The 19,531-nt window shown below is 32.7% G+C and overlaps 1 protein-coding gene across 5 annotated transcripts in view; it reads right to left on the bottom strand.

Moving 5' to 3' along the window:
- The window catches only part of NIPBL (NIPBL cohesin loading factor), a 200,222-nt gene that overhangs the window by 40,722 nt on the left and 139,969 nt on the right, over positions 1-19,531 (bottom strand). For all 5 annotated transcript variants that reach the window (XM_036074669.2, XM_078066647.1, XM_078066650.1 and 2 more), the window contains 15 exons: positions 19,396-19,485; positions 17,546-17,649; positions 15,129-15,215; positions 12,337-12,568; positions 11,379-11,530; positions 10,728-10,808; positions 9,902-10,002; positions 8,460-8,598; positions 6,481-6,563; positions 5,763-5,895; positions 4,758-4,901; positions 2,213-2,302; positions 928-1,142; positions 711-813; positions 12-110 (listed from right to left, as the gene is read on the bottom strand). In XM_036074669.2, the coding sequence (XP_035930562.2) occupies positions 12-110; positions 711-813; positions 928-1,142; positions 2,213-2,302; positions 4,758-4,901; positions 5,763-5,895; positions 6,481-6,563; positions 8,460-8,598; positions 9,902-10,002; positions 10,728-10,808; positions 11,379-11,530; positions 12,337-12,568; positions 15,129-15,215; positions 17,546-17,649; positions 19,396-19,485 (1,853 nt within the window). The remainder of the gene's footprint in view (positions 1-11; positions 111-710; positions 814-927; positions 1,143-2,212; positions 2,303-4,757; positions 4,902-5,762; positions 5,896-6,480; positions 6,564-8,459; positions 8,599-9,901; positions 10,003-10,727; positions 10,809-11,378; positions 11,531-12,336; positions 12,569-15,128; positions 15,216-17,545; positions 17,650-19,395; positions 19,486-19,531) is intronic.

The raw sequence follows: 19,531 nt of genomic DNA, 5'->3' as shown, positions 1-19,531 counted from the left end.
CTCTTCTTTACCCTTGCTAGAATACTGGGGTCTACAGCAACAACCTCAGATAAACACTTCATTGCTTTTGTTCGAACGGCAATTGCGTTTTCACCAAGAACTCGAAGGATCTGCCAAGCAAACATTGATATTTTCAAAATTTTAGTATAACATTTAACAAAAAATAACATGAAAACATGCAAAAGAAATGAAAATACTGTATTTACATCCCTTTAACTTTTATATGAGTAAAAGATGTTATCTTACTGATCCAAAGTTTTAACTTGAAGGTCAGTACAGTAAGTGAGGCATTCTATACTCTAGGGCCTTTCCTTTATCCTGGCATTCTCAATTAAACCGGTTTTTTATTGCTATGTTTCATTTGCAAGGACACGTAGCCCTACTAAAACCTTGCTATGAGTAACTAATTCAGGATATTTAGTATCATTTAAGTAATAATTTGGTAATTCAGTAACAACATCATTCTACCTACACCATGTATGTATATTCATACAGATATATACCCATTTATCTGTAAAACAACAATCAATACATAAAAGTCAAGCAAAAAAAAAAAAGACCTTTAACAAATATGGAACACAGAAACAAATGCTACTTTCATAATCTCTTAAAGTATCTGTTCTCAACAACGAATAGACATAAACTACCCCACAAATATCCATAATCAGAAAAACCAATATCATTGCATAAGGAATTCGGGTCCAGTTTACCTGTGTCAAATAAATATCAAAGCTCTGGGCAAACGGCCTCATAGAGGCCAAGTATCGAACAATCAAACAAGCATCATCATAGTCCACAGTATCAGAGTTCATCCTACAACAGAAAGTCATTAAATTTTTATTTATTTAATTTTTTTGCAAAGAAGATAAATAGGTATCAGAGACATAACTAACTGAAAATGTAAGATGCTTTCTCTCTGGATCTTACTTTAATGTGCTGAACTGAGAAGGTGTGGTTTTGATAATGCTTCTAAGAAACTTTTTCCGGTTTTCAGCTCGATGCATGATTTGACCAGTTGTCTCAACTTCCTTCGCATGATGTGTTCCTTCAGATGATTCTTCATCTTTTTGTGTTTTCATCGCTTTTTCTGTTTCCAGAGTTGTATCACGGAACCACTGGGCTATATAGAATTTGCGAGAAAACTGAAAAGAAAATAGATTAAGACTTGAGCTTGATGAAATTAGCGAAATTTCAAAATGAAATCAGTAACAAAATTTCCAATCCATTGATAAAATGCTCACTCTCAGGAATAAATATTAAGGTGTACTTTAAAGCAACTTCCAGCAGATAAAAACAGATTTTAAGAAAGCTGGAAGGTTTGACTATCGAATGATAGAAAACTTATTATTTTACTTTGTCTTAACACTTGTATTAATGATGTCAAAAGATAATTTGATAAACACAGTTGTATTAAATCTAGAATACTACTATCAATTACTTAACAAACGACAGTATCACACATAGGGCAGTAAAATTATACAGAAGATAGGTCAACTGGGAAAGTTTAGAACAATAGGATACAAGTCTAAAGGTAAAAACTTTAGTAACTTTCAAAATACCCCCTTACTTCTTCAAGAAATACACAGCCAGTTATTAGTGAAATATTTTAACACTGAGGCACACCTATAATCTGTTCCTTTCAATGCAGACCGAAAACCAGCAGTAGTTGGCTGAAAAGCTTAGTTATCTCTTTAGACTGCATATCTCATCAGCAAAAAAAATAAAGAAGTACCCTACTGCATGCACACTGTTTCCTCATACAGTTCATAAATTTTATATACGAACCTATTATACTAATAATTTGGATATATAATATACATAAAATTATAAAAATATAATTAAGGATTGTATTTAAAAATATACACATGGAATTCTAATACCTTCTTTTCATATGCTAATAGATCACCTCAAGCACAACCTGGGCCATGTCTACTGTGAGAAGCAATGATCTAGCTCAGTCTCAAAGATAACTATGAAAAGATGTCTAACTATTTCCCATGTCACACCATTTTAGTGTAATATAATATCTACCAGAATTTCATGAGACAAATCAATCTATAATCATTCTTTTTTGTTTAGATCATCAAGTACCCTTCTGTTTCAAAAATCAGTATTCCAAATAACTTTCCTTTTCAGGACACTTCTCAATTTTCTTTCAGACCCAATTTGAATCTGATGTGTTATTTCCAAAAAAGGGAGAAAAGGTTCCTACCACTAGTGAAGGATCGGTCTCAGTGTTTTCATCCAAGTAATCAAGCAATGCTTTCTGCAGTTGTTGTATTTCATCTTCTCCTCCTGAAACCTACAAAATAAACCAAGTAAGAACAAAAAAGATATGGGGCGCCTGGGTGGCTCAGTCAGTTGGGCGTCTGCCTTCGGCTCAGGTCATGATCCTGGAGTCCTGGGATCGAGCCCCACATCGGGCTCCCTGCTCAGCGGGGAGTCTGCTTCTCTCTCTGCCCTTCACTCTGCTCATACTCTCTCCCTCTCATAAATAAATAAAATCTTAAAAAAAAAAAAAGAGTGCTATTTTTGAAAAACATTATTAATTGATAGCTGAGACTGAGACTGGCCTCCATTTTTATGAACTATATGTCATCTTTATTTGAAGGAGGTGCATAGGTAGTGGACATAAATATTATCAGAATAATGTGTTAAGTATTCAGAAATAGGAAGGTCCTATCACTGGTTTTCTGTATGGAAAAAAAGAGGCCATTCCAAACTTTTAATCTAAAAATGGAAACTGTTATTATCTGTTTTACTATTTGTTATAGCTGTCTTTGGGATATTTAAAAACATTCTGAAAGAGAAATACTTTTATTTATAATACAAAAGAGTACTTTATTTCATGTAGGATATTAAATATATGTTCACTTGATCTAGGAACAGAAAGATACTGAATCTTAAGGTCCTGTCATGAACAATATACAGCGAGAAACCGTGAGCTGACATTCATGTCTACAGCTTATACTCTAGCTTTACCACACAAAATGCCAATATGGTTTAGAATATCTCTAAGTAGAAAACAAAGACTAGAATAACCCATGTTCTAAGAGTGTGGCGAAATGGATACATGGAGAAATCCATCATAGCACTGTACTAGGACAGTGTAAATTGTCCAAAAGCAAGGTGGAGGTATGTCAAGAACCGTAAGAATATTTACAAATGATCCCTCCCCTCAAGTTTTACAGTGTACAACCGACATGATCATATGTTATGAAGAAGTCCTAGGTCCACTCTAAGAAATACTGAAACCGGGCACCTAGGTCTTTGTTTCTAAATTACCATTCTCCAATAAAAAGAACCAGTAGTATTTGGTGAAATGGCAGATTCCAGGGCTGAGGCAAGGAAAGTAAAAGAGGATCAAGGATCCTGAAACATCTTGTGCCACAAAGTAAAGTTCTCAAAGAAAGATGGGATGGGAATATATAAAAAAGATACAAAAGCCAGCTAAAAGGGGCTCTCACTGGTTATATCTAGGACAATCTGAGCATTAAAATAATGATAGCAACAAATTATAACCTATGAAACAGAATAGGAATGGCAGCATTATTTTAGATGGGAGTATCATATTAATGGTAATTTCTTGCTTTTCAAAAGTGTACTGGGATATTTAAGCAAGAGTTCTTGTTTATAGAAAATATACACACTAAGCAGTGGTTCTCAAACTTTAGCATTCATTAGAATCACCTGGAGGGTCTATCAAAAAACAATGCTGGGCCCCACCTACAGGAATTTCCTATTCAGTAGGAGAGTCCTGAGAATTTGCGTTTCCAGCAAGTCCCTAGGTGATGTTAATATTAGTACTTCTTGTCCAGGGAATCATACTTTGAAATTCAAGGGTAATGGGGGCATTAAGTTTGCTCAAATAGTTCAGAAAAAAAAAATGAACACACAGATATACGTGACATATACACAGACACACACAGATACACATGTATATTTTGCATGCATGTAAATGTTGCACAAAGATAAAGCAAATGTTATAAAATATCAACAATTAAGGAATTAAGGAATTTGGGTGAAAGGTTTGTGGGAACTCTTTGTACTATTCCTCTTTTTTGTGTTTAATATATAAATTATTATATTAGTAATATAAATTATTTCAAAATACAAAGTATACTAAAAAAAATGTAAAATGCATTTCTAATGGCCAGCATGAATATGGCTATGAATGTTAAAAAAAAAAAAAAAAGAGTAGAAAGAAAATGAAAACAGTTGTATATGGTAGGATTAGAGATCATTTACCTAACAATTTTCTTAAGTCACTTTTAGCATTAGTAGCACCTCACGCACACTTAAAAAAAAGTGAAGCAATAAAACACTTTTTCTGCCAGACATGAAATATCTATTTAATAAAATGAAAGGAAGACCTCCTCACCTTTCCCCAATATAAAAAAATTTTCAAAATTCAAAGGTATAAAATGACTTGATTGGGAATGCTAAATCATCTTAGTAAACTAAAGATTTAAATAAAACTTAAACGAAACAGAAAACAGCATCATACATTTATAAAAGCAGTTCACAGAAAGAAAGTAAACTAAGGATTTATATAAATCACTTAAAAGTTCCTGTTAGACACTATAATATACCCAATGGTATTAACTTTCTCTGTGGGGCTTTTGAAAAGCCCACTTTTAGAAATGTAAGATCTTACTTTGAATCTATAAAATGAAATGCAACACCAATATAAGAATACCTAAAGAAAGTACTTAACTAATATTTATCCTCATAATTTTAATCCTTTATCTCAATACCTGTTTTAAAATTCGTTCTATAGACCCTTGATCCATTTTGCTTGTAACAGCATCTTTCCTTAATCGTGCAGCAACAGTTCCAAGGTAATCAAGAGATGCCACTCTTAAAGCCATCTCTGTTGACTTGTTACTGAATTGATGAACCTAAACATAAAAATAATTTTAATTTAATTTAATCAATTTATAAATTTTTAATAACAATTTATCATATAAATTCCAAATCTATGTTGTATTATCTGAAAATTTAAACAATTTTTGTGATATTGTTCCATAAGTGACTGCCTTTTGAGAGTTTCTGGAATCTGACATTTTCATTAAAAAAAAAAAAAAAGCATAGATTAATCCTAAGAACAGTCATTTTCTTTAAATGTAGGCTCAACTGCTTACTTGTGAAAAATGGGATATTACTGAATAAGAACTTCTTATGCTGGAATTCTAATGCCTATGAAATGTTATCTTGGTTTCAGAATAGTATTACTACATTTTCTGGTTCACAGAATGTAAGGTCCCAAAAGCTTTGTAACAATTTGCAATGCACAAGTTTAAATAAATTTTAAAAATAAAAAGAGAAATCATAATATTTCTTTGCATTTTCCTATTGTATTACATGAGAACTAGAAAGTGTCATGTTTTTAGAAATACTCTTAATGATGACAAAGTGTTCATGTTAATCAGTTTCATGCTTTGAAATGAATTAACTGCAGTAACTTATGACTCAGTGTTGAGATGCTTTTAACTAACAATATGGCACTTCCAAACCAAAGAAAAAAGTTTTTAAAGCACTGCTATCTTATGTAATGAAATGAAAGCACCAAAATCACAAGATTTCAAAGTTTTCTACAAAATACTGACAATACTGTGTACAGTTATGCACATGCAAAAATAAAGATGCAATGGTCATATTTCCTTACACATTTTTAAAGAATTCATCATCTGTGAATCAGAGTACATCCTCATTATGTTGTCTTCTAGTAATCTAATAATCTTTAAATGCTATACTCTTACCAACAGTCTCCCTAACAAACTAAGGAGTAGTTCAGCAGCTGGCCATTCAGGCTTATTGACTGTTGAAAGAAGGTCTTGAACAAAATTTTCAAATAGTGGTCTGTAATCTTCTTCACCTTGCTTACTACCACATCTGTTTGAAGATAAATAGTGAAAAGGCTGTGAATTTAGGTGACATGTCTACCAATATGATTGAAATTTTGTTAACTAAGTTTTCTTTTCCCCATATCTCATAACAAGTTATAAGAGAGTACATTAAATATAACATGGCATAAAATGAATCTATTTCTCAAATTTCATTCTTGCCCCTGCTAGGGAATTCATTTATTGCCTAGTATAAACACTACTTTTCAGCAAGTACACCACATTTTTAAAAATGACCATTCTTTCTCTGAGATTACCACAAATTCTTATGAAGGCCGACTAAACCACTCTCTACAAACTTTCCTATTCAATTAGAATTCTCCAATATTTACTGAAGAAAAATTACAGAATTTCAATCTAGTACTTCAACTTGTGGAGTCAAACATATAAGTAAGTTCCCAAGAAGATTTTAGTATTTCAAATGCCTCATTTTAAAGATTAGGAGACCAAGGACAAAGGTGACATATTTAAAGTTCAGGTTATGGCAGGAAATTGGATTAACCATTTACTTAAAATAAATGAACTATTTTCTATACTGGGGAAATAAAAATCAGATTATATTAGTTTTGCTCACTTTTTAAGGAAGATGGAAAGGAAGTTTTGGGCTGTTCTCATGGCTGTTTCATAAGAGTTGGTAATGACAACATCTTGGTCAACCTAGATTGAGAAAAATGAATTTACATAGATATAAGAATCAAAAAAATAAGTTCATTCAGTTGCTACTGTCATGTTATTACTGAATAGGGGCAATACATTTAAACATTAAGAAGCTTATGGGGCACCTGGATGGCTCAGATGGTTAAGCATCGACTCTTGATTTCAACTCAGGTCCTGAGATGGAACCCTGCTATGGGCGTGGAGCCTGCTTAAGTTTCTCTCTCTCCCTCCCTCTGCCTCTCTCCAAAAAGAAGCTTAAACTATTCTTTTATATATAAAGACAGAAGCTACAATTAGTGAACACATTTTAACACTTTATAAAAACTAAGTAAAAATACTGAGTTTATTTTAGTTTATTAAAATATGAAAGAGTAACACACAAATGTGGTTAGCAAATGCAGTATCAATAATTTCTTATGATCTAGGTCAGAAGAAGAAATTGAAACTACAAAAAGAATTTAGAAAAAGACATTTCAAGTTCCAAGTTTAGGAAATGCTGCAATACAATACAAAATAAAATTCAATTCCTTCATGAGAAATTTCAAGATTAAGATATAAACAGTCAATTCAAAGTTGTGGAAACCCAAAGGTGAAAAAATACATGAAAAAGCTCACTAGTTACCAGGAAAATGCAAAATAGAACATGGTATCATTTCAGACTACTAGGCAAAATCTAAAAGAAAGAAAATAAACTAGAATACTACTTTTTTGAGCAAACCGACAAGTTCTAGTAAAGTTAAAAATACATGTACAAAAAAATATACATGTACACTATGATTTAATATTCTACTTCTAAGTATACGTAGAGAAACTCTTAAATCGTGATACAGTTATAGATGTTTAACCCAAGTCAAGAGAATCTGGTATTAGTTATTATGTATTAAAAACAATGTTGACTGAAAAAACAGCTGTAAATATGTCACTATATCATTTACGTAAGTTTAAAAAAATTCTACGTCAGGGTTGCCTGGGTGGCTCAATCGTTAAGCTCTGCCTTTTACTCAGGTCATGATCCCAGGGTCCTGGGATCAAGCCCTGCATCAGGCTCGCCGCTCAGCGGGAAGCCTGCTTCTCCCTCTCTCATTCCCTCTGCTTGTGTTCCTTCTCTCGCTGTCTCTCTCTGTCAAATAAATAAATAAAATCTTAAAAAAAAAAAATTCTATGTCAAATGTATGCACATAACTAAATAAATAAGTAAATGGAGGGAGATAAACATTCTCGTGATACCTGTCACCAAAGACAAGGAAGGAAAGACTGGAGAGAAAACAATCAGATTGGGAGAGCGACCTCAACTTTTTTGATAGGCATTTTTCACTTATTTACTTACTTAATTATATACTATTATACACATATGCAAAATTCTGAAAACAATGGAAGAGAGAAACAAAATCATTCCTGTTTCTTTTTAACCTTTTATAATAGTATAAGAACCTGGAAAAATTGTAAGCTTTGATGGGTAAAAGCTACAAAACCAAGAGCAAATCTTAGCTATAGTTACTCAACAGTGAGGCATAAACTCATCTTCTGCACGGGAATTACATTAATCATATTACAATTATATGTTATGGAGTAGTACAGATATTATATATTATAATATTCACTTGCACATTCACTATCTAACTTCAAACTTAGTGGTTGGTATGAAAGGCTTGTTAGCTATTATCATTCTCATTTTATAGCCAAAGAAACAAACTCGGATTAAAATGATCCTTATGTCTCATGACTGGTAGACAAAATAGTACCAGAACTCATGTTTCCTAAAAATTAGTCTAGTGCTCTACAAGGATCCTAAAGACCAACCATAAAGCTCTAATTAAGAACGTCAGTTTTGTAAGAATGGCAGAGAATTTAGGTGCTTCTTCCTATAAAAGTACAAAGTTATAAAAGATTCCTTACTTTTTTATTTGAGTCCTCTTCTGAATTAGAGTCCTTCTCTGATGATGGTAAGTGTACAACACACTGAATTAGTTGTAAAACCAGTGCTGTAACCATCTGAATATACATAGGCTCTCCATCCATATCACTACTATTTAACCTTTAATGGAGAAGAAAATATTTAAATCATACAAAGAATGAGAATTTCACTCTACATGTCATCTATCATCTGAAAATTTCAGGATGCTTTACTAATATTTCTAGGCATTATCTTTAGTCCTTGTAATAGTGTCCTTAAGTCAAATTATTTTTAATAAATTAGAGAAAGTACCAATTCAATGTCTATACATACTTAGATAATTGTCAAAGGAAAATGCAATATTTAATACAAATTTCTATACTCTATATGCACTGCAGGCAAAGATTTATACATGAAAAATGTCAAATATTTCTCAAAATGATTTTTAAAATGAGCAAAGTCTTCTAGATTTCCAAATGCTCATACATTCTGGTACTCATTTTCTTATTAAAATCTGATACACAGTCAGCTCTTGATCATCTGTGGTAGGGTATGAGGGCAGTGGCATGGAATATAAAAAAACCAAATTTAAATCTTTAAGTCTAAAGATACTGTAAAGGTGTAAGAATTCTCTTATATGCTGATAATTATTTTACATAAGACAGCCTTCAAAACAATCTAAATATAACCCTATATGCCAGGTCAACACACTTAATCACTCAGGAAATTATAATGGTTATGAAAATGATGATGATTCCCCAGGACAACAAAGACAATGCTGACTACAGCAGTGGATAACATTTCTTAGTTACCCTGTTGCTTAGTGATTTAAGAGCTTTTAATCTTCACGTCTATTCTCCATACTGCTGCCAGAGTAATCTTCCAGCTTTTAAACATATTATTTAATGACTTTCTACTGTATAAAGGATTAAGTCCAAGTTCCTTAGTATGGCTTATAAAACACTTGAACTGCCTTTGACTTTTTCAAGCCACATTCCCTATCATGGCTTAATCAGGGATGATTTTGCCCCTCAGGGGACATCTGCCAGTGTCTAGAGAAAATTTTGGTTGTCACAATTGGAAGGGGTGGGTAGGTGGGTGGTTTTCTTGTCATCTAGAAGTTATAGGTCAGGGATGTTGCTAAGCATCTTACCATGTACAGAACAGCCTTTCACAACAAAGTATTAACTGCCCAAAATGTCAAAAGCATCATGACTGAAAAACCCTGTCATAGATCTTTACACCTGAGAATCAATGAACTTCTCTTTAAGTCCCCCAAACATGCACTGTTTTTTCACATATCTAAGCTATTCTTCATGCTGCTCTGACTAAATTGCCTTTTATTTGATCACTAAAATAAAAATCACAGTTGAGGAATAAATTTATAAGGGCTACAATGTAATGTAATTCTTCACTGTACTTAGCCTTTGATATAATTAGTTACCTGAAGTTCCTCAAACTCCTCTTGCTGGTTGGTAATCTTGCAAGTGAAGTAAAAATTTCTTCCAAAATTAACTGCCTATGTTTTTCATATCTTGAGAATACCTGTTTAGTAATTATAAGATTTCAAATTTAGTTTATATTTATTTGAAAACAAAAATGATATACACATGATAAAAAATATCATCTGCCATTTACAATGAAAATGTTTTCAACATCTTCAATGACAGTGACTTAATTTACACAACTTTTCCATCATTAATTACAACATTCTTGTAGAAGTCAGAGTATACTAGTTTCATTTAGAGGAGTATACTATCTTGGAGATGGAAAGACAAAATGTAAATGATTTTAAACAATTCTGATTTAATTGTAGATATTAAGGAATTATTAATGGAAATATTTTTTAAAAATTTAGAAGGGAAAAATAAAACAAGACAAAATCAGAGAAGAAGATAAACTGTAAGAGATTCTTTATCATAGGAAACAAACTGAGGGTTGCTGGAGGGGAGGGGGTGGAGGGATGGGGTAACTGGGTGATGGACATTAAGGAGGCACGTGATAATGAGCACTGGGTATTATATAAGACTGATGAATCACTGAACTCTACCTCTGAAACTAATAATACACTATGTTAATTAACTGAATTTAAATAAATTAAAATAAAATAAAAATTTAGAAGAGTTTAAGATATAAGGCAAACAAAAATAGTCCTTATGCTGAAATACATCTATGGAAATTCAATCTGCATTAAATTTTGCAAATTTGGATTAAATGATATCAATATTATTTTTCCAGGGGGATAACTAAAAGTACGAATTTATACTTACTGCAGTGACTAACTTAATGGCACATAATTGTAGTTCACTGACATTTTCCACAAAAAATGGTGTTATTCCCATTGATGATACCTGCACACACAAAACGTAATCGGTATACATCTCTACTTGATTTCGGTAACATTCTACCTTAACTAAATTCCAAAACATTCATAAACTTACTGGAAAAAACTGAGAGGTCATTTTCTTTCCCCTCATTAATCGTTAGTATCGATCTAGTTCTTTCTCTGCTCCTTTCACCCTCAAGCACAGTACATTAGTACATACTTTCTTTCCATAGCCGCCATTCCTCTGATCTCCACATTTTGGGTTGATAAATGTTACAATATAAAGAAACAATACATTTTGCTACTCTGGATGAAAATATTCTGGCATATTTCAAAGGAAGTAATCATTTACCTTTCAAAGAATTTATGGAGTTTAGAGTTTATACTATATTCACCTATCTTTTGCCCTAAATGTGTCTTTTTAAAACTTCCCTGGACTTGTATTTCTTCATTTTATATATATTCTGAATGGAAAAAATTAACATAGTGCTGGCATTATTACCGAGCGAGCAAGGTTATACTGAACTCACTTAGACCCTCTATTCTTACATAGTTTGGTCTAAAATTGAACAAAATGCTTAAAAAAAAAACTTACCTGAAGAATTGTTGTGTCTGTAAGAAGCTGTATCTCTAGCAATTCTGATAAGCTGCTAACAATGTCACAAACTTTATTATAAAGCATTACTATTACTCTCTGCTTATGGGTAGAACATTTAGCCCGTTTTGCCTTTGAACTTAACAAGCCTCCTAAAATGAAAGAAAAAATTCAAACAAGTAATTTATCAACTTTTAATAATTTTTAATAAACAGTAATAAAATTGTATTCTGAATTAAGAGAACACTTTTTTGGGGGGGGGGAGATTGTGCTACATAAAAATATAACCTGGCAAATAAAGCTGGTTATTTATTAAAACAGAAAATTATTCTCTAGGGATATCTAGATAGCAAGTAATCATTCTTATAACAGATAATCTATGGTACATTCCAGTGGCTACTAAATTCTTGTAAAATATGTATCTTTATTTCTATTTTTTCTCATTGGTGCAGGACAGTAAGATTATATTTCCCTTTAAATTAACGTGCAATTATTAAACAATAATTAATTGTAGATTATTCATAAACCAAGTTATGTCCCCTTCTCGTTAAATGTACATGTTAACTATTTCACTGCTCGTTTATTAAGGTTATAAATAAGAGAAAGATTATACATCTTGAATCAATCCATTTTGTAGATAACTAATATTCTGCATAAAATTAGGGTGAAGTGATAAATAGAACCAGAAGCTAATATTATCTGGGATTTTCCCTGCCCAGTAGAAATTACTTCCATTTTATGTAAATATTTGTTAAAGAAATTATACTTGAACAAGTACTGGATTAACTAAAAGTTCTAACTCTAGCCAAATCAAAGCCAGTATTTATTACAATTTATATGATCTAGTAATTTTTGTGCCATTTTAAGTTATTGCATTCTGACCCATCCAACATAATAAAATTAACAGATAATTTAGACATAATATTCAAAAACTTCCAATATAAAAAGGCAAACTAACCTCCGTGAGGATCTAATCTGTAAACAGGATCATACTGAGGATAGAGTGTATTCTGCAAATGAAATTTAGTGTACTGTATAACTCTTTCAATTACATCCTCAATATATACAGCTTTTGGCATGTTAGGGGATGTCATAATGTTGATAGTTGTAAGACAGGCATCTGCTGATTTTGTAACTCTCTCCATAATAAGGTCTCTCCATAATCTTTCTTCTTCTTCAGTATCGTTATTCTATAAAACAGTACATTGTTAATGAAATGGAAATAAACATATTTATGTTAAAATATTAAAAAAAATGATATATTCGATTTTCATGGTGTTTTGATGTATATACATTTCTTTTTTTTTAAGTAAGCTCTACGCCCAATGTGGTGCTTGAACTCATGAGCCCAAGATCAAGAGTCATGTGCTCTATCTACTGACTGAGCCAGCTACGCGCCCCGATGCATGTACATGTATATTCATAAACATCAGGAATGAAGTACAAATACTGATGTTACTTTAAGATTTTTGTTTCAAAGTTTTCAAATATAATATATTCTATCTCCTAATTCACCACTAGATGACACTCCAATAACAAAATTATAGTATCTTCCATGTACTTTATCCAAACCTAAGATTTTAGGAAAGACTGTAATTGTATATAAATAACTTTGTTTGGAGTATAAACATGATAGTCAAAACTCTGCAAGTTCTGTTTGCTGTTGTGAGAACAAAGCGAAAATTAAAACGACGAATGGTAGAGCTGCATTTAAAAGTAGTAAAATGTTATTGACTCAATCATTCCCATTATTTGTTTTTCAAAAACACAGTATTTTTGAAACAGATACTAAAAAGTAGTTATTATGCAGACTACCGAAAACATAATTTATTTTCTAAAATGGGTAATTCGACAACTGACAGAAGACTGCATTTTAATTTACAAACTAGTAACTTACATTACCAATGGGAAGGAGTGCTTTTAATCTCACTGAGAGTGAAAATCCTTCTATCACATGTTTACTTATGAAATACTAACTTTATACTCTAGGAATACTTTCAAATACATGCTATTCAAAGCATATACACTGGGAAATGAAGCAAATAAAAGCACGATATATGTAAAACAGAGAAGGGCTTTCCAATCACTAATGCCTACAAACTCCATTACTTTTTTCCTAACTCTCTAAGCTTTCTTCCATTTAACTGCTTACATACCTACTTAAAAAAATAAGATAAAGCAGCTTTTCTTTAATATTAAAATTGCTGTATGGAAGAGTCAGTTAAGGAGGTTTATCATTCATGTAAAATGTTAAGATTATCTGCAACACATTAAATAATGTTACGGCTTCAGGAATTAGAATAACTTCATTAAGATTGAGTCAGGCAGCTCTCCAGAACTCTAGATTCTTGAGATTAATTACAGTTTCTTGTCAAAGTGTTTCAAATATAGTTTGAAGACTAAGGATATAGCAGATTGCCACTATTGGTTTCTCTAAGCCCTTTGTTTCTTTTTTTTAAGCCCTTTGTTTCTGATTCAAAAGCTGATTTAAAAAGGGCATTGGAAAAATACAGATATATTTAAGAAACCATAGAAATACATCTGAGTTTATTTTTCTACATTTTTTATTCCATGTAGATCACTTAGCAATCCTGTGGCTTCGGCAAACTCAAGAACATTTCTCTTATAAGATCCAGTGCATGTACTAAATATATACAGTATATATGCATATATGAGATCGCTTCTTGGCCTTTTGGCTAAGATCAAGTATATGCATATATGAGAATGGAAATACATATATCAAAAGTGTTAATAGTGGTTATTGCTAGATGAAAATATGGACCTTTTTGAGCTTGTGGTTTGGAAATTTTCTGCAATAAGGAAAATTCAGTAACTTAAAACTTTTCCAAATTCTTATCTCATTTTAATGCCCATAAGTATTAGTGTTCGTATTCATTAATGGTAGAGCTATCAAGATCAATTCGAATATACATATGATTTTGAAAGTCTGCTACAATGCTAAGAAGGAATATTCCAGACAATTTACTTTTATCAGTTTATAAACCATTACATTATGTTGCTACTGTTTTTGACATAAAGGTACTAAAATATATTAACAGTTGCTGTTAATGTTTATTGAGAACTTAATATATGGAAACATTGTTAAGCACTGTACATGAATTAAATTATTTAATACTTTCAATGACCATTTGAACTAGGTATAAAAATGGTATAGAGGTGCCTGGGTGGTTTAGTCGGTTAAGCGTCTACGTTCCGCTCAGGTCATGATCTCAGGGTCCTGGGATCAAGCCCCATGATGGGCCCCCTGCTCAGGTGGGAGTCTGCTACCCCCTCTCCCTTTGTCCCTCCCCCCACTCGTGTGTGCTCTCTCTTGCAAATAAATAAAATCTTAAAACAAAAAAAAGGTATATAAGGATTACTGTTTTAGGATACAGTATAAGGTTTCTATTTAATTCTCCAGGAAGGTCAAGAAAAAGAATTACTATCATTTCATAAATGAAAAAAATATTTTAAACACAATCATACACAAGGAAGAGCATAATGTAAAATTAAAGAACAGTCCTGTAAATTGAAATGAATTTACATCTGTTGTCTGTTTAGGTCAAAGCTGTGAATCAACAATGTAATTTTGAATTACTAAAAGTGTAATTTAGTAGCACTGCTAATGAATGAAACAAGCTCAAAAAAAATGAAATTTGAGATTTCCCCTATAAATCAGAGTTCTTTTGAAAAAAACTTGTATCTTAACAATAGTAAAGGTAAAATTAACAATATGGATCTTGAACTTACATGATTTAACAAAGTGGAAAGCTTTGACCCATCTTGAATATTCTTCTCCAAGATATTTAGGACTTTCACAGTTTTGTCAGTGGAAAGCTAAAATAGCAACATATATATATATTTTTTTAATCAATAATTGGTAAAAGTGATAAATTATTCAAGAAACATGTACAATTATCACCTTTGGGCTACGGAACATAAAACATTACCACCCACTTAAAGAGTGGGAAAATTTTCCCACTTAGATTCTCTACTTAAATCTGAATTATGTAGAGAATTAATCACTTGTTTCTGAAAGACAGAAAAGCAAACACAGAATGGGCACATATGCACACTACTAACTCAACTCTTACCATATAGCTAGTCAAGATTTAGTTTGTTCTGATACCTGGCTCCCTGTTCTTGTGGCAGTGATACTGAACATGCGTATGAACACACACACACACACACACACACACACACACACACACACACACTCTCTCTCTCTCTAAGTTTTCATCTGTTGATTTAATTATGCTATGGTTTCCACACTACAGTGTTATTCAGCAGGTGTCTTAAAATTCAAGGTGGTATTACGAATGAAGCATAAAACTGTAAATGATAAAAGTTACAAATGTAAAGTAACACCTTTTTTTTTTTAGAAGAAATCTTTCTTATTTTAAAAAGTATCTCCTATTTCATTTCTTAGAAAGGATGCTTTCTCTACCTAAAAAATTAGTAGTCAATTTAAAGGTTCTGCTAGGAGGCAACTATTACTCATATTCTCCTGATTGAACAGGTCTCCTTTTAGACTACTAGCATGCAACTAGGACTCTCAACCAAATCAGCCAGAAGAGTCAAATGGAAGGATCAATAGAGTAACTGACATTAAGTACATTTTGATTATTTATGCTGGAGTATAGAAACAAGTACCCCCAAATACTGCTTTAGATAATTTCATAACAGATTAAACTACTGAGACTTTTGGTAAACTTTCCATACTTTGAAAATAGTCAGCAAATTCACCTTGTGAAATTGAAATATTAGCTATATATAATTATGGAATTTATGAAATAAAACCTAGGATTGGCAGTGTCACTTCAAAAAATTGATGCCATTTTCCTACACAAAAAATAAATCAATATATCCCTCACTGCATATAGTAATATCATTGTGAACTAACAGCACATTAATTATTGGTTAACTATGTGATATGTCTGGCTTTAAAAATCAAATTCAGGGGCGCCTGGGTGGCTCAGTCCTTAGGCGTCTGCCTTTGGCTCAGGTCGTGATCCCAGGGTCCTGGGATCAAGTCCTGCGTTGGGCTCCCTGCTCAGCGGGAAGCCTGCTTCTCCCTCTCACACTCCCCCTGCTCATGTTCCCTCTACTGCTGTCTCTCTCTCTGTGTCAAATAAATAAATACAATCTTTAAAAATCAAATTCATAGAAACCTTTGTGCACTGTTGGTGAGAATGTAAAACGGTGCACCCACTATGGAAAACAGTATGGAGGGTCCTCAAAAACCTAAAAATAGAACCACCATAAGATCCATCAATTCCACTTCTGGGAATATATCTGAAGGAAAAGAAAACACTAACTTAAAAAGATATATGCACGCCCATGTTCACTGCATGATTATTTACAATAGCCAAGACATGAAAGCATCCAAAGTGTCCACTGATGGATGAACGGACAAAGAAAATACAATGTGTACACACACACACACACACACACACACGCGCACATATATATACACAAAATGTCAATGAAACATCTTGCCATAAAAAAAAGGAAATCTTGCCATTTGTGACAACATGATTAGTCCTTGAGGGCATTATGCTAAGAGTAATAAGTGAGACAAAGACAAATGCCATATCATCTCACTTACATGTGGAATCTAAAACCACTACTAACAAACAACCAATCAAACACATAGACACAGAGAACAGATGGGTGGTTGCCACAGGGGTTGGGGATAGGGGCTAAGGTGGGTGAAGATGGTCAAAAGGTACAAATTTCCTGTTATAAGTAAGTCCTCAGGATGTAATGTACAGCATGGTGACTACAGTTAAACTATCCTTCATATCTGAAAGTTCCTAAGAGCGTAGAACTTAAAAGTTCTCATCACAGAAAAAAAAATGTAACTATGTGTGATGATGGATGTTAACTAGATTTACTGTTGTGATCATTTTGCAGTATATACAAATATCAACTGGTTATGAAACATGAAACTAATATAACTTGTATGCAATATGATTTTCTTTAGAATAATTTACAGAATACTTCGAGTCTTGTTTTTTAAAAAAAAATAGTTCAGTTAAACTCTCAGAAGGCAACCATAAACTGTGTTCATTATTATTTATGTAATCTTTGTAATTTACCTTGAAAACTTTAATTTCAAATATTAGACCTTAAGTAAATATATAAATTTTTCTTTAGTGAGATACCTTATCCATTATACCCATTGCTTTAATTTTAGCAGATTCACTGCCGAGTTCATTAAGCTGATGTTTTCCTAAAAGAAGTTCCTGAGGAATTTCATCATCATCACCTAAAAAACCAAACCAAACAGTTTAGGTACAATAAATAGCTCAAAATAGTAAGCTTAACTTTTTAATAAAATTTCTGGACACACAAAGAAATACAAACAAACTAAACAAATAACAACCTAAGAGGCTTCAGTTAACCTCAAGCAAACCCTGAATGAAAGGACAGGGATTAAAGTGAGAGTTCTGACTAAGATGGGAGGAGGAAATAGATCTCTTATCTTCACTACTTTAGATATACTGTTGACCCTTCTCAATCAAGCTCTCTGCTCCCAGAGGCTGACCTGTATGGACTACATCAACAGTCTCCCATCCCCTCTGGCTTCTGTTTGGGTTCAGCTAGTGGGGTTCCCTGTCAGAAGATCAAAGAGAAGGAGAGTGAGGTCAGGGTATTTATATCCCTCACTCCTTCCTTGTAAGGTCTCCTCAGGCTGCCTGTGTCCTCTGACCAAAAGGTTACTGCTTTTTTTCAAGGGAGTCTACATTATTTTCCCTACAGAATGAGTTCTGGTAACTTCTCTTTACCCTTGTTCCTTTTGGAGTAGGGATGGTAACAGTTCCATGGCTGTTAACCCCAGATTCTGGCACCATCTGTCCCCAACTCTGTAACTGGTCTCTTTGTAAATAAGTCCTCCTCAAATTATCCTAATTTGAGAGTGCCATCTGTCTTAATGTTGGGATTCTGTTGGGATCTTAAATGACATGGAAGACAGTTTCTCAGCACACAATTGGTATGCCAAATAATGGAGAAATGCATTAATGATAACCTTTGTGACTTTCACAAAACAAATACTTTTAAAATAAAGGGTAATATAATATAAAGGGTAATGTAACTTTTAAGACATTTTCAAATAGGTGGACTGATATCAAAATTATTGTATATTATATGGCTTTTGTATAAATCAGGCACTAGTGTTTTTACCAGCTGAAGGTGGCATGGAATTGTTGAGAGTAGCTCTAAATACTGTAAGCAGTGTTACATTTTTATATTTAAAGATATGATCTTTACATATTATTATAAAAGGAATATATGAATATATTAATCCTATTGTATTCTAATTGGTTTACTATCTTGTTTTCCGTATTAGATTCTGTATTACTTAAAGCCAGGGGCTGGGGTATTTATCTTTGCATCTCTAGCACTTAATATACTGCTGACAAAGACTAAGTATTCAATAAATATTGTCTATAAGAATAAATGAGCAGATGCATGGGTTCCTATTTCTGCATCCTTGCTCATATTAGTACTCTCCTTACCTAGTACCTACTCATGTCTCATCTGAATAAAGGTTTCTTTAATTATTATGACCTACTTTGGTAGCTGCATTCTCAGGATTCCAAAGACACGATCAATAATACTTGATTATTACATTAAAGTTTTCAGTTTCTTGATAACATGGACTACACTTGAGGGGTGCCTGGGTGGCTCAGTCAGTTAAGCATCTGCCTTCAGCTCAGGTCACGATCCCAGGGTCCTGGGATCGAGTCCCACATCAGGCTCTCTGCTCAGCGGGGAGTCTGTCTGTCTGTCTCTCAAATAAATAATCTTTAAATCAAAACAAAACAAAACAAAACAACCAAATAAACATAGACTACACCTAACTCTACAACTAGATTTTAAGTTTCTAGAGAGCAAAGACCATCCCTCTGTATGCACTAGAGAATTGGCAGAAAGCTAAATACATAGGTAAATATATTTAAAACTGACTTTATATTTAGAGGTAAATAAATATATCTTAAAATGATTTTACCAAATGCAGTAAAATCCATATCTTCTAAATTATCCAAAATATTCTCTATTGAGGCTGTGAATCTCTTAAAAGTTGAAGAATCCATCATTTCTACAACAGAGAAAAAATAAAAACTTATCACATTACATGTAGAAAA

Source organism: Halichoerus grypus, chromosome 2 (genome assembly GCF_964656455.1).
Source record: "Halichoerus grypus chromosome 2, mHalGry1.hap1.1, whole genome shotgun sequence".
NCBI lineage: Eukaryota > Metazoa > Chordata > Mammalia > Carnivora > Phocidae > Halichoerus > Halichoerus grypus.
The sequence above is the reverse complement of the archived record's forward strand: the minus strand, read 5'-3'. Positions and strand labels throughout refer to the sequence as shown.